The sequence below is a fragment of the Lipotes vexillifer genome, unplaced genomic scaffold (genome assembly GCF_000442215.2).
Source record: "Lipotes vexillifer unplaced genomic scaffold, Lipotes_vexillifer_v1.1 scaffold780, whole genome shotgun sequence".
Taxonomy (NCBI): domain Eukaryota; kingdom Metazoa; phylum Chordata; class Mammalia; order Artiodactyla; family Lipotidae; genus Lipotes; species Lipotes vexillifer.
In genome coordinates, this window is record NW_006779073.1 from 108,450 (window position 1) to 124,713 (window position 16,264).

Genomic DNA, 16,264 nt, shown 5'->3' on the forward strand with positions numbered 1-16,264 from the left:
TATTGATATGTATGTTCCTATTCCCATTTTCTAAATTGTTTTGGGTTCGTTACTGTAGGTCTTTTCCATCTCTTGTGTTTCTTGCCTAGAGAAGTTCCTTTAGCATTTGTTGTAAAGCTGGTTTGGTGGTGCTGAACTCTCTCAGCTTTTGCTTGTCTGTAAAGGTTTTAATTTCTCCATCAAATCTGAATGAGATCCTTGCTGGGTAGAGTAATCTTGGTTGCAGGTTTTTCTCCTTCATCAGTTTAAATATGTCCTGCCAGTCCCTTCTGGCTTGCAGAGTTTCTGCTGAAATTTCAGCTGTTAACCTTATGGGGATTCCCTTGTGTGTTCTTTGTTTTTCCCTTGCTGCTTTTAATATGCTTTCTTTGTATTTAATTTTTGACAGTTTGATTAATATGTGTCTTGGCATATTTCTCCTTGGATTTTTCCTGTATGGGACTCTCAGTGCTTCCTGGACTTGATTAACTATTTCCTTTCCCATATTAGGGAAGTTTTCAACTATAATGTCTTCAAATATTTTCTCAGTCCCTTTCTTTTTCTCTTCTTCTTCTGGAACCCCTATAATTCGAATTTTGGTGCATTTAATGTTGTCCCAGAGGTCTCTGAGACTGTCCTCTATTCTTTTCATTCTTTTTTCTTTATTCTGCTCTGCAGTAGTCATTTATACTATTTTATCTTCCAGGTCACTTATCCGTTCTTCTGCCTCAGTTATTCTGCTATTGATCCCTTCTAGAGAATTTTTAATTTCATTTATTGTGTTGTTCATCACTGTTTGTTTGCTGTTTAGTTTTTTTAGGTCCTTGTTAAATGTTTCCTATATTTTCTCCATTCTATTTCCAAGATTTTGGATCATCTTTACTATCATTATTCTGAACTCTTTTTCAGGTAGACTGCCTATTTCCTCTTCATTTGTTAGGTCTGGTGGGTTTTTATCTTGCTCCTTCATCTGCTGTGTGTTTTTCTGTCTTCTCATTTTGCTTATCTTACTGTGATTGGGTTCACCTTTTTGCAGGCTGCAAGTTCGTAGCTCCCGTTGTTTTTGATGTCTGTCTCCAGTGGCTAAGGTTGGTTCAGTGGGTTGTGTAGGCTTCCTGGTGGAGGGGACTAGTGCCTGTGTTCTGGTGGATGAGGCTGGATCTTGTCTTTCTGGTGGGAAGGTCCACGTCTGGTGGTGTGTTTTGGGGTGTCTGTGGACTTATTATGATTTTAGGCAGCCTCTCTGCTAATGGGTGGGGTTGTGTTCCTGTCTTGCTAGTTGTTTGGCATAGGGTGTCCAGCACTGTAGCTTGCTGGTCGTTGAGTGAAGCTGGGTGCTGCTGTTGAGATGGAGACCTCTGGGAGATTTTCACCATTTGATATTATGTGGAGCTGGGAGGTCTCTTGTTGACCAGTGTCCTGAAGTTGGCTCTCCCACCTCAGAGGCACAGCACTGACTCCTGTCTGCAGCACCAAGAGCCTTTTATCCACACAGTCACTGGCTCCGTCGTTGTTTTTCAAAGAATGCTACTACACCACGGTGGCTTGGTCCAGGAATCCTTCTAGCTGCAGCCATGACTCTGCTGGAATCAGCCTTCCTCAAGAACAGCCTCACGGCTGCTAGTGAGAGGCCTTCCTCTTGAGACCTCCAGGTGATTCTTATCAGAGAAGGCTGAGAAACATTGTAGTTTAATACACTGTCATTCTGGTATTGATTTATGGTAGGAGGAGGAATATATATTTCCAGTTCTGAGGTTTTAAAAAAATATCTATCATCTGGGGTATCCTCTTTTTTGTATCAGTAATATGGGAAACCAAATTGTAATCAGAAGTGACTTGGCAAGCACAAAATCAGAGCACAGGAAGAGAGGATAGTTTTGAAGAATTATTTATTTAGACTTTGACATAACTGGCTGAGCTCTTGGGCCCACCAGAGTATATGTCAATAGTGAACGTAGTCCTCATGTTCTTTAAAGTCAAATTCTTTCTTTCTACTTGACAATAATCTCCTGTTTCTGTGAATAATCTTTTCTTAGACAAGGCCAATACACTTAGTAATAATTAATTTAGTGGCCTTTAAATGATTAAGTTGATGTTTGCTTTAAAAGAAAATGGTCTTGCCTGACCCTAAAAATCTCTGCAGCCATCAGTTTATTGCCTCTTCCTTAGGGTGGGATTGTTTTTATATTGAGCTCATGAAATTTATTAATTTGCTTCTTCAGACCAAAGAGAAAGTGGAAGGATGATAAGATTAAGAAAATAAAACTTAATCTGTCACCTGCTTCCTGTTCTACCTATGAATCAGCATAGAGAGGTAGCTAGTATATCTATTCTATAGTTCTTGACTCTTATGAAGTGGTAACTAGCAGTTTTGTTTTAGAATTTGGCTTTCATAATTTATCCTGAGAGTGGGGCTCACTGAACCTCTCTCTTTTCTAAAATCTGTCTGTAGAAATAACTTTTGGTAAATTAATGCACTATAGTGATTTCAGGTAAGAGAGTAAGAATTTTATTTGTTTTTAATATTTTGGGATGTTTCAAGTTTTATTTGAGTAGAAAGAGAATTAGGGGCAAACAAAAAAGAGGTTGGTTGAGGGATTAAGATGCAAAGATTGATTGGGCATGGTAGATTTGAAGTGTCTGTTGTACTTTCATGTAGCAACAATAAACAGGCAGATAGCAGTTTCTTAGGAAAGAGGCCAAGGCTAGAGAGGCAGTGTGGTGTAGTGTGAAAAATTTTGGACTTTAAATTAAGAGACATGGGCTCTGAGAGGCTATCTCTGTTACTAACGCTGTGTGACTTTGACCAAGTCATTTGACCTCTCTGGGCCTTAGCTTTAAATTGGGAAGGCTCAAGTAGATGATCTCTAGTAAATTCCTGTCCAGCTATGTGATTTGAAATGTATTCCTATTGACCTCCTTAACTTGAACTCTCTGTTTTTTCAGTATTTAGTATGAAAACCTATGTTTGTCATATTTGTAATATCACCTTTACATCTTTAGAAATGTTCCGGTCCCATATGCAAGGAAGTGAACATCAAATTAAGTAAGTATTTCTTGCCAAAATGCTCCTGTGATACCAAAGACCAGGTGTACTTTACAAACTTTCTAGGCATTTATTTCCCTAAGAGTTGATCCTGGATATGGTTGGTGATATTTGTAACATATTGTATGTTAGTTCCATGCCCCAGGGATTTCTCTAGCCATGATAGTAACTGACAGAGCTGGCTAACTGGCCCTCCTCCTGACCAGACAGCATTGTCCTTCTTTGGAAAGATGCTAAAGGATCATTCTCAGGCTAACCATATAAATTCAAATAATCCCTGTAATCCCTGGAGGGTTGGCTAGTTCCAGAGATTCAGTGATCCAGTCATCATCCTTCCAATGAGGTATAGTGGTTAAGAAAGAAGGTCTTGTTGTTAGACAGAACTGAATTGTAATACCAGATCTATCTTTCTGCCAAGTATGTAACATTGGACAGCTCTGACATAAAGTGGTTATAATGAAATATAAAAATATGTGCAAGGTGCCTGACCTGGCACATAGTAGGAGCTCAATACACATTTATTCCAATCTGTTTTGTTATTTTAAGGAGGAGAGGATTGAGTGGACAATTGGGGATCGGATAAGTCAGGTAGTGGGACAGTGGGGCACTTAACTATTGTATTTTTTTTTGTTGCTTTTAAAATCAAAGCATACTATTTCGGTTACATTATTTTAGTGGAAAATATTTATATTATTGAGTCTGAATAATAAGTAGCTAAGTTGTCTCACTCACCAAATTAACCTTCATTTAGACTCTTTTTTAAAATCTCAGGGTTCCAGAATAAATAGATGTCACATTTATAGATCTGTACAGGGAAATAATAATCAAAAATTTTTAAAGCAATGTGACATTCAGATCAGACCATCTTTAGGGCATTAAATATTATTGGTCCTTTCCCACACATCCCAATATGCCTTATATTTTTAAGTACTACAGCAGTGTAAAATATGTCTGCTTCTTTGTACCCATATTTCCCTTCATCCCAGGCCTGAAAATTTTTTTATGTGTAAAACATTGTGAGGTGCCTAGGAGATATCTGACTATCCCTGCTGCTTCTCTTTGACTTACAAAAAGTCACAATTTTTAGCTTTTATATTGAGGTAGGTTTTAAAATTTCGTTTGGGCCTCTGTTGTATTTGTTTTTTCAAACTAATATTTTTGAAAGCAAAGCAAACATTCCAAATAAAATAATCTAGTAACAAGAACTTTCTACTGTCTTGTTTGCAGAGAATCCATTGTTACCAATCTAGTGAAGAATCCAAAGAAGCCACCAGACTCTTACCAAGATGAAAGTACAGATTACATCAAAGTACAGAAAACCAGAGGACCAGAACCAAAGACTTATTTCAGAAAGATGGAAGAGACTTCTTTGGAAGCCTGCAGGTACAGAGGAGCAGTTGATTCCAGATCCAAATATAGAATGTTTGAACAAATACTCCCATGTGAGACTTTCCGGACATACCCAAGATCATACAATATTTCACAAACAGTGGAAAACCAGTTACCTCATTGCTTACCAGCTCACTCAAAGAACACATATGACTCTTTCCAAGATGAACTGGAAGATTATATCAAAGTGCAGAAAGCCAGAGGACTAGATCCAAAGACTTGTTTCAGAAAGATAAGCAAGAGCTCTGTGGAAACCCATGGGTACAGAGGAGTTGATTCTGGACCCAGACCAAGAATGTGTGAGCAAAGATTTTCATTTGAGACTTCTCAGAACTCCCAGCAACCATACGGTACTTCACCAGTGGGAAGCCAATTACATCACTTGTCACCAGCTCATTCAAAGAGGTCATATGACTCTTTCCAAGATGAACTTGAGGATTATATCAAAGTGCAGAAAGCCAGAGGACTAGAGCCAAAGACTTGTTTCAGAAATAGAAGTGAGAGCTCTGTGGAAACCCATAAATACAGAGAAATGGTTGATTCCAGACCCAGACATAGAATGTTTGAGCAGAGACTCCCATTTGAGACTTTCCAGAATTACCCAGTATCATATGGTATTTCACAGGCAGCAGAAAACCAGTTACCTCATTGCTTACCAACTCATGACAACAAACAGAGATTAGACTCTAGGACCTACTGTCAACCCACCAGAGACTATTTGCCAGAAAAACCAGTACCCCTGAGCCTTAGTCAACAGGAAAATAATTCTGGCCCATACAGTGTAGAATCTGAAGTTTACAAGTACCTCTCCTCAGAAAACAATACCAGTGACCATGAAGCAAGTCATACACGGAAACATCAGAAGAGAAGGCACCTGGAGGAAGGTGAAGAAAAGCCAGAGAAGGAGCAGTCGAAGCATAAAAGGAAAAAGAGTTATGGGGATACAGATCTAGACAAGGACAAGAGCATCCAGAAAAGGAAAAGAGAGGGAGATAAAGTCAGTTCAGGAAAGCTTAAGCATCGAAAAAAGAAAAAAAGCCATGGTGTTCCCTCTGAGAAGGAAGAACATAAGCACAAGAAAGAGAAAAAGAAATCTGTTGAAGAAAAGACGGAAGAGGAAATGCTTTGGGATGAGTCTATTCTTGGATTTTGAACTTTTAGCTTTGTTTACCCAATGAGAAATCAGTTAAGAATAGGGGAATTTAGACAAAGTCAGGAACATCCAATGAAGAAAAGGAGAGGTGAATACAGTCAGTGTCAGTTCAGGAAAGCTTAGTTTTTTGTGTGTAAAAATTGAAATTGAATTGAAAGAAAAGACAAGCCTAAACCTAGTCTCTGAGAAAGAAGAACCTAAGAAGAACCTAAGAACACAATAAGAACATAAGAGAAAAGGAAGCCTGTTGAAGAAAAGACAAAAGTGTCAGTGCTTTAGGATGAGTCTTCTCTTGGATTTTGAACTTTTCAGTTTTGTTCACTTAGGTTGAATTGAAGAAATAAGTTGAAGAGTTTGGTTTTGTTAAATTCATGTTATTGAATTTTCCTAAGTGGACAGTTACTTTAACTGCTAACAAAAGCCAAGTGAAGTAAGAGTATTCAATATGCCTTTTCCTCAAGTTATTTTTCCTCATTTATTAAAGTGAAAGAAAAATTACATGTTTCCTGCATATAAAGTAATTTCCCTTAATGAGGCTGTCTCTGCTTCTATTCTTCAAATTGCTGTGATAGTGAATTACTTACCTGTGGGAGATAATTTATTTTAAATGAATTACCAGGCATTACAGAATCCATCCCTTGTTTGGGTTTGTGTTAGTGTTGGTGGTATTTTATTGTTGTTATTGTGTGTTTGTTTATGTTTCTTGGTTTTCTCCAAGGAAAACGTGTGAAGCGATTTAGACTGATTTTTTGTTTGTTTGTTAAATCTAATTTGCAGCGTATTTTTGTATTTTCTATTTCTGAAAGTGGAAAATGAAACAGTCTATAGTAAACTAAGATGATATATGGTTTTAAAGAGCTCTAAAAAAGTACTGATAAAAATCAGTCTATATTCTGGAAATGTTTATATTATATTAAAGTGTTTTAATTTCTACGTATTGTTTTATGTAAATGATCATTTCCCAGCTGGATATTATCTTACTTTGGGAGTGAGAGGGGAAATAATTAAACAGTTTGCACCTCTGGGGAGATCACACTATAAAGTTTTAATAGTTTCATTTATCCTACATCTAGCTTAGGAAAAGCTGATATTCAGAGTTGAACTCAGTTTTAAGTTAGAAAAATATGACCAGCTAAATACTTGAAACTGAAAAAGGAAGAATTTATAAGTGGGAGAGGACTGTGAGGAGGGGGCATTACCTTTATTTATTTATTTATTTAAAAATTATTTATTATTTATTTTTGACTGCATTGGGTCTTCGTTGCTGCGTGTGGCTTTCTCTAGTTGTGGTGAGCGGGGGCTACTCTTTGTTGCAGTGCGCAGGCTTCTCCTTGCGGTGGCCTCTCTTGTTGCGGAGCACAGGCTCTAAGCTACTGGGCTTCAGTAGTTGTGGCATGTGGGCTCAGTAGTTGTGGCTCATGGGCTCTAGAGTGCAGGCTCAGTAGTTGTGGCGCATGGGCTTAGTCGCTCCACAGCATGTGGGATCTTCCCGGACCAGGGCTCGAACCCGTGTCCCCTGAATTGGCAGGCAGATTCTTAACCACTGTACTGCTAGGGAAGCCTGGGCATTACCTTTAACTTGTTTCATCTTGATTATGTTTTTTACTCTGGTGCTCCTTTTTTTTAATGTTTTATGATAAACACCTCCTGTGAGCATTTGAGCATCATCATGGTATAGTATAAAGAGTCGTAGCCTGGGAATCTAAATCCCAGGATTCTGGTCTCAGTTGTACCATCAAGTTGCTGTGTGACCTTGTAGAAATACCATCAAAATCCAAACATGGAGTCATCAGGAATAGGAAAAATAGGGTATAGTATTCCCTTGATGTGTTAATCCTATCAAAAAGCAAATAAATTTAGGTGGTGATTTAGCTGCACTTAGGCAAGGCATTTAATGGTTGTTTTTTCTTGAGATTTGAATAAAATGGTAAATATTAACTGAAGCATAATATGATTGTTGGACTCATACCTGGTTGAATGAATAGTCCAAAGGGGAGTTCGATGGTCCTCAAATTAACTATTCTTCCAGAATACTGTTGGTATAACATTATTGGTGTTACAATATCACTTCCCCTCTTTTTAAAAAACCCATCTGGTGTACTGGTGAAAGGAGAGGGGAAAGAAGAACCAGAGTAGAGCCAATAGAGTGTTAATTGGCCACAAAAATGGTAAATTCTCTTTGCTGAACATGTAAAAAAAAGGTAGCATTTTTTCCACAGGAAGTACAAGATGAGTTCAATTGAATTGTAAGCATTTTTAGAATTGGTAAATTCTTTTGCAGAAGTCCATTTTGCGTTTAAAGCTGGAGGGTGGGAATTCAAACTATATATCGTAAGAATATTCACTAAGATACCAAATTACTATGATCTTTCCAAAATAAATAGATGAATTATTTATTAAAATTAGCTGCACACATCAAAAATTAAAATTTTAGTCAATACTGGGTAAATCATTTAAATTGGTGGTGTGGCAAGTTGGGGGAGGGATAAGGGTGTGGTGTTGACTGCATTCTTGGAGAAGTTATCAGTGACCTCTAGTAAATGGTTTAAAAAATTTTTAGGACAAAACCTTTTTTTTTTGCCAAAAATGGGCTTTATCTTAACCCCACCATAAAATAAATTTTCTGTTAACCAGAAAGTATTATTTTCTGCTTGAATCTGGGGACAAGGACTTGGATCCAACTTAAGCACAATTGCTTTGCTTCCAACTTCTGCCTCTGAGCACTTGAAAGTCAGAGTATGTCAAGATGTTTAAATATATATGCAGGGATCCAAAATGATCTCCACTTCTGGAGTTGAGTACTGAATCTAGCAAGATGAATTTAAGAGCGTAAATATTAAATCCACATTTGGCTATGGAAGGCAATACGAAAACATGTTTGAGGAGACATAGTTTTTAAGATATTACGTGGTAGGAGGGGCAAAAAAAGATACTACATGTGAAAACAATGTTGGGATTTTTATTACATGCTTGTTTTGAAAGACTAATAGGCTTATATATATAAAATCACATAGATCTAAGGCAAGTTATCAAAGTCGGTATTCAGACAAGTAAATTAATAGCACTTAGCTTCATAGGTATATCCTCATTTGAATAGAAGGTAGAGGGAAGCAAATTTTGGCTGAATTCAGAAAATAATTTTCAATAATTGGAGCTATGGAGAAAAATGGAATTGGCTGCTTGGTTTATATGCATGCATTGAACAAATAATAAGAGGTGACTGTTAGCACTGAGCCAGGAAGGAATCTGAGAAAAAAATGAAGAACATAAGTTCTGTTCCACAAACAGCTCACATTCTAACAGAGAAAATGGACCAATAAATAGGAAACTGCAATATAAATTTGATAAAAGCTACAATAGGAGTGATGAAGGATGCTGTGGGTAGCAAGGGTAATAAGCTTAATGGGATGGTAAGTGGGTATTCAGGAAAGGCTTCCCAAAGGAAATGACATCTAAGCAGACCTTTTCCTCTCAGTTCAAAGACTTACTTCTTTGATATACCCACTTAGCTATCTAACAGGTACTTCAAACTTAATTTATCCAAATAGAGTGCCTGCTTCTGCCATTACCAATCATTCATCTCCCAGTTTCCCCCATTTCTATAAAACCTTCATTCAGTTGCTCAAGCCAAAAAACATTTTTGAGCACCTCTTCACTCCTGCATTAGACCATAAGCAATTCCCCTTGATCATATCACCAAAATATCTCTTGTAATGTCCAATTCTCTTCATCTTCACTGTTACCAGTCTCATCTGGGACATCATTATTTCTTGATCAAACTGAGAAAATAGGTTTGTGAGCAACTGAAACATTGAAAGAAGTCATTACAGGCTCTGAATTACAGGTGAGTGGAAAAAAATGCACAGAATCAGCAAGAGATCAAAAAGTGCTCAGGTGAACTAAGCCCTTGAGGACTTCAGAACTATCTAGCATATAGTTTCCTCCAGAAGAACAAACCCACATATAAAATGAAAACCACTAGTGTCAGAAATCAAATTCAACAGGGCAGAAACATTGTGGGTAAGGGGAAGGAAAAGTTCAGATAGCAGTGGATGAAGGAAGAGTCTAGAGAAAGCAGATCCCAGGAAGTATTATGGCAACAAAGTAAACTTAAATTGGAAGGAATACAAGAGAGAAGAGACTATTGTAAAGATAGTAAGGAAAATAATAGAAAAAATGAAGCTAAATTTTTGAAAATTATACAGCTTGATAGAATAGGTGACAGCAATGGAGATACAAATAAATTTGTTGTAATGGGTGCTGTGTTGTGCTCCCCAGAACTGCCACACCTTATCAGGACAGAGGCACTCATTTCCCCTTCTGGGGAATTGGCCTTGTCTGAAGGGAACTGACTCTCCTAAGGTAATGCTTTCTGGGGGCAGCCCACATTGATGGGATAATGTAGGTATACAACAGGCCACCTGTTTCAATTTTGGGCAACTCTGAAAGACCATGGGATCAGCTGAGTCCTTTGTTGGAACTGTATCACAGTTCAGTTTCTCTACTAATCTCCTGCTTCCCTCACAAGTGTTGTTCTTTTGAACATACCCCTGTAAATTACCTACAAACAAATCTCGGTCTCATTGTCAATTTCCCCCAGAAACTTACCTGAGACAGGAGGTACTGGAATTAGTCCTAGGGAATAGACTCCATTTTGGAAAAGGCTATGAGATTCTGTTATTGGTAGTTGGCAAAATACTGGTAGTAAGTTTTTCCTGGCATGCTGTAGCAGTACAATTTTAAAAATTTTCACAGGTGATAATAGAAAGGAATGCATGTGCAAGTGTAATATCTCAAGCAGTTAAGAGGATTCAGAGAAATAGCCATTATATTGAATTATATGGAATCTGCTGACTTGTTGAGTGACATTGATGCATTGGAGAAAGAAAACAAAAGACAGAGAATTAATTACCAAATTAAGGCAAAATGTGAAAGAAGGCATCCTGGGTAGCAGAGAAAGGGACTTCCATCTCTTCATCTTGAAATCCCACCTCCCCCTGAACCCTCTGAACTTGAAAAGGTAGACCAATTCTAGGATTGCCAGATAAAACATAGAATGCTCAGTTAAATTTGAATTTCAAAAAAGCTAATTTTCAGTATAAATATGTCCAGTGATATATTTGGAACACACACTAAAACAAAATGTCATTGTTTATCTGAAATTCAAATTTAACTGGATGTCCTTGTATTTATTTTTGGTTAAATCCAGCAACCCTATCCATTTCTCCCAATTAATAGCTAGCATTCTCACCTTGCTTCCAGATGATATTTAGCCCTCTGCCTTGCAAAACAACAAGCCCCCTACTCTAGTATCTATCCCCATCACTCCTGCTGGCTACCAGACTGATAACTGTGATCAAATCACAACTTAACCTGGCCTAAAAAGTGTTTGATAAGGTAAAAAAGGGCCTAGGTACACTCCAAGGGAAGGAAAGAACTAGGAGAAGGCTTGGTGGGCTTGAGCTCAAAGGCCACATAATTTGTGGCCATACTGTAAGAGGGCTAGGGATTTCCAGGAAGAGCCCCATAGTGCAGGGGTGGTTACAGATAGAGAGTAAAGATAGAGGGAGCAACCCATCAGAGAATGTATAAGAGAATATGCACAGGAAGAGTAGGGTCAGACCTGGAAGACTTTGACAGACAGGGTTTTATTCATTAACTGTTAGTTAAAAGGGGTCATTGAGGTTTCTAACCAGAAAAAGAAAATGAGAGGGACTTGGACTGGATGGTCTTAAATGAATCTAATGTGGTCATAAAAAAAGAGTGTTAGTGTGAAGCTGGAAAGGTAAACAGGGGAGGAGACCAGATACAGGATCTGTGTGATATCAGGGGCAGGGTGGTATCAGAGAAAACTGGGAGTAAGAGACGGATGAAGAGAGACTGTGAAGTTCTCTTGACAAGACTCTGAAATGCCAGGGCTAGGTCATAGGTGTCTGAGAAATATACGAGTTCAGATGCAGGAAAGTGGGAAAGCAAAGCCCAGCTGCAGACAGGCTAATTTCACAGTGACTGATATCAAGAAAGTCAAATAAGCATCATGATGTCATTAAAGGAAAGAGGTAGGCTTCAGATTAAAAGAAGCTTAATTTAATTACAGACCCAAGTTGTCTTGAGACCTTTTAATCAAGTCCAAAGAGAATTAAAAACTTTAAGTACATAACAATTGACCCATGGGACTTGGAGTCAGTAAAGTTTCACTCTGCACCTCAATTTAAGACAGGAACTTGGAAAACAGATGTTTGGGAGTAGCAATGACAAATCATACTCCGGAAAGATAGAAAAGGATTCCCCACAGATCTATAAACAAAATTATTAGCATAACCTCACTAGAGGTTTGCTCTATTTATGTTTTCTTTCATTTGTTTTTATATAATTTTTAGGTATATTGTGGCAAGACACAGGAGAGAGAATTCATTAAAATCTTTAATTGTCTCACTGAGGGTAGAACAATGTGTCAGGAAAATCTAACTCTGTTGTATTTCTTTTCAAAAGATGAGATGTATGGTAGTTTTACCTCACCTGATACGTATACAAGGAGGGAGATTTGTTAGAAAGAGGAAGTGTAGCTGGTACCCACGCCCCCCAGCAAGAGGTGGACAAACAAGAAGTGTGCAGTACTCTTTTGCCTTTATTTAAGAAATAATCTAAGCAAGCAAGAGCTTTATTTGGTTCCTCAAATTTTCAGCCACCATAAAATGGATGAATCTATAAATACCAGGGCAGCTATGGGGAGAGCAAGAGTGAGAGCCATGGCGTATTGAGCTCTCATTTATCCTGAAATATGGCATAAAGTAACCAAGAAAGTAATCATTAATTTGGCTTGTATATACTCCACATCATGTTTTTCTTTTCCAAAGCTGACAGAGCCCTTAATAGGTTGGGTGGAGCAGAGCTCATTCCCATCCTAAAAAAGAAGAAAATCCTATCCTTACATATTTCTGTATCTTATATCCTGTGAAGTCAGGAGGTGATTCCTGAGGCTTTCCCTGAATTCACTTCAGTGTAATGTTTGTTACTCAATAATTGGTAGCAACCTACCAAGTGCCCAGGTAGTTTATAGTGCAACAGGGGGTAGTTTATAGTGCAACATATGCATTATGGGGAAATGACTTGGAGTAGTGCAGGCATTGGATTCAGATTCAGAAGACCAATGTTTGGAAGACCATTCTAACACTCATTTGCTTTAAGGTAACAAGAAGCAGGTCATTCAACCTCTGAAACCTTACTTTTCCTCATCTGTAAAATGAAGATTTAAAAAACTCACCTCACAAGGTTATTTAAAGATTAAATGAGATAACGTATCAATACAATTTCTGATGCATATTGAACTTGCAGTAAATGTTAATTAAATTAGAATATCAAGTAGAGAGTATTAGGGAGACCATGACTAAGTGCTAAATTACATGGTGGTGATCCTAAGAAAAAGCCCTTTCTAGTGGTCATAGTTGTTCAAAAGTAAACTAGGTTATCTCAAGAAGCACTGAATACTGGCAGTGTTCAACGGTTGGATGATTATTAGGCTAGGTTTTACAGGGTGCTCTGAAGCATTGAATATGGGGTTCAATACCAACCTCACCCTCATTTTTCACTCATAACTTCACTCTTATTTTTTTTTCTACTTTTCTTTATCTACAGTTTCATCACTTACTTTTTTTTTTACCATCAAGCCTCTGTCTTTGTGAGCTTCCTTGACATTTTTTTGAAATGAAGCCTGATATAAACAAACAAATAAATTTCACAAAAATTATATGTGGAATTAGACCTGGTAATGAAAAATTCTGTGGTTTCTCTAGGAGTGAATCTCTAGGAGAGATTTGATTGGTAAAGTCTGCCTTCAAGAAGGCTGAAGGAATAAACGTGTCATGAACTCTGTGCATTGACACCGTTTTCAGGCTATTGCTTTGCGGGTAGGCATTTTTTTTACTATCAGCTAAGATTTTATAACAGTGGATGTATAAATGAATAATTATACTGCCTTATATTGGTTAAGTTTGAGTTTGTAAAGTATTTTCATATGTCACCTTCATAATCCTCAGTTCACAGATGAGCAAAGTAAGGATTCACGTGATGTGCCCCAAATCGCACAACTCCCTACCTGCAGGTAGTTAATACCTGCATATCCATCATAGCGTGTCTAATTTATCAAGCATCATGTCCTCTGCAAGAGTGGAGTGTCATCGTCTACCAAAGATCTTCCCTTATCAAAAACACATGCCAACACCCAAAGTATATGCCAAGATAAGGGGACTCGTTCCTCTTCCTAAACTGTACTTCCCCCAAAAGAAATGAGACTTTTAATTCCATCAGAAAAGTTTAAATCCTATGGTCTGCAGGCTTCCCTCATGGCGCAGTCGTTGAGAATCCGCCTGCCAATGCCAGGGACGTTGGGTTCGTGCCCTGGTCCGGGAAGATCCCACATGCCGCGGAGCGGCTGGGACCGTGAGCCATGGCCGCTGAGCCTGTGCGTCCGGAGACTGTGCTCCGCAACGGGAGAGGCCCGCGCAAAAAAAAAAAAAAGTCCTACCAGCTGAAGATTGTCCTTTATGAGAATGCAAACACTCTTCAAAATTTATTTAGCCATTCCCAGTCACTAATTTCACCTGTGGAAAAATGGCAAGAGAGAAAATAGACGGCTCATGGAAGATTTGAATGTGAGGAGAGGGAACTGGAATTAGATTTGAGTATCAGTATTGGGCTAGACAATTTCAGATTTGCTATCTCTGAGTTATTACTTTAATTCTGAGAACCAAATGGTAAAAAGAGGAAAAGTGAATCTCAGAGTAGTTAAGTCCATTACCCAAGATCATAGAGTTAGTGGCAGAGCTGGGAATTGAATCCCCATTTTCCTGACCACTGAAGCTGACCTGAGCTAGGAAGTTCACTATCCATGGGGAAGGGCTGTCTCAGAATGGCTTCTAGGTACCAAGATTCTGGGCAGGCCCAGGGCCATCTTATCAATTAAGCACAGTAGTCACAATGCCTAGGTCCCATGATACTTTCAGGGGTCCATGAAAGTGGTTTAATTTAGGGGAGTGATGTCACTCAAAATGGTACAGTAACAAACTCAAGGGCCCTGTTCATCTACAAAAGCAACTAAGCTGGCAAAAACTGTCAGACTCAACTTTCACGGAACTCTAGAATCTAGTCAAAATCTTACAACCAGGAGAAAGCTTAATGAAGAAAGAAGCAGTGACATTTTAGTAAGAGAGAGTTATGGCATTTAAAATAGTTCTCTTACCATCCCTATTCCCCAGATCAGCAGCAGCCATGAAGATTACTGGTGTAGGTTGCTTAGTGCCAGAGAAAATAGTACAGACCTTATTCTCAAAGAATAGTGGTTGTATGCTTTGACTAGTATGGCAGCTCTGTGAAAGACCACCTCAGGGGCTTCCCTTTGTTTTCTTGACTTGGAGAGTTCCCAGGGCTGAAGTGACTTCCCAGGCAGCATTTGCTGACAGCATTCGTGACGGTTTATTTTACGGGTCAACTTGGCTGGGCCATGGTTCTAAGACATTTGGTCAAACATTACTCTGGATGTTTCTATGAAGGTGTTTTTTGTGTTGATGGAAATAATCAATAAACTAATCTATAATAATAGAGGGGAGTTTTATTCGAGCCAAACTGAGGACTATTGCCCAGGAGACAGCCTCTCAGATAGCTCTGAGGAACTGCTTCAGCAAACCATGGTTTTCAGCACAGTTTTATGTCTTGTCAGAACAAAGAACATCAAACATGACAGAGGTACATTTCTTCAAGATTACAAAAAAGACGGATCCAGGTGGTCACAAGGCACTGAGCTGATTTCCCTGTGCTATGTGGCTGCTTCCCACTAGCTATCTATTTTACGTTTGGTAGTGTATATATGTCTATGACAGTCTCTCACTTTGTCACACCTTACGGTTCCCCCTCCCCATATCCTCAACTCCATTCTCTAGTAGGTCTGTGTCTTTATTCCCATCTTACCCCTAGGTTCTTCATGACATTTTTTTTCTTATATTTCATATATATGTGTTAGCATATGGTATTTGTCTTTCTCTTTCTGACTTACTTCACTTTGTATGACAGACTCTAGGTCCATCCACCTCACTACAAATAACCCAATTTCGTTTCTTTTTATGGACGAGTAATATTCCATTGTATATATGTGCCACATCATCTTTATCCATTCATCTGATGATGGACACTTAGGTTGTTTCCATCTCTGGGCTATTGTAGATAGAGCTGCAATGAACATTTTGGTACATGACACTTTATGAATTATGGTTTTCTCAGGGTATATGCCCAGTAGTGGGATTGCTGAGTCATATGGTAGTTCTATTTGTAGTTTTCTAAGGAACCTCCATACTGTTCTCCATAGTGGCTGTAACAATTCACATTCCCACCAGCAGTGCAAGATGGTTCCCTTTTCTCCACACCCTCTCCAGCATTTATTGTTTCTAGATGTTTTGATGATGGCCATTCTGACTGGTGGTAGATGATATCTCATTGTAGTTTTGATTTGCATTTCTCTAATGATTAATGATGTTGAGCCTTCTTTTATGTGTTTGTTGGCAGTCTGTATATCTTCTTTGGAGAAATGTCTATTTAGGTCTTCTGCCCATTTTTGGATTGGGTTGTTTGTTTTTTTGTTATTGAGCTGCATGAGCTGCTTATAAATTTTGGAGATTAATGCTTTGTCAGTTGCTTCATTTGCAAAT

General features: G+C 38.4%; 1 protein-coding gene across 1 annotated transcript; it reads left to right on the plus strand.

Moving 5' to 3' along the window:
* Window positions 1-2,909: 2,909 nt before the first annotated feature.
* Window positions 2,910-5,567, plus strand: ZMAT1 (zinc finger matrin-type 1). The gene is made up of 2 exons (XM_007452224.1): window positions 2,910-3,025; window positions 4,253-5,567. Exons 1-2 carry the CDS (start codon window positions 2,934-2,936, stop codon window positions 5,565-5,567), a joined length of 1,407 nt encoding a protein of 468 aa, XP_007452286.1. The 5' UTR covers window positions 2,910-2,933.
* The last annotated feature ends 10,697 nt before the right edge of the window (window positions 5,568-16,264 follow it).

Coding starts and splice junctions, on each gene's coding strand:
- ZMAT1 (XM_007452224.1), top strand. CDS start 2,934: ATGAAAACCTATGTTTGTCATATTTGTAATATCACCTTTACATCTTTA. Junction 3,026..4,252: donor GGAAGTGAACATCAAATTAA/GTAAGTATTTCT, acceptor TCTTGTTTGCAG/AGAATCCATTGTTACCAATC.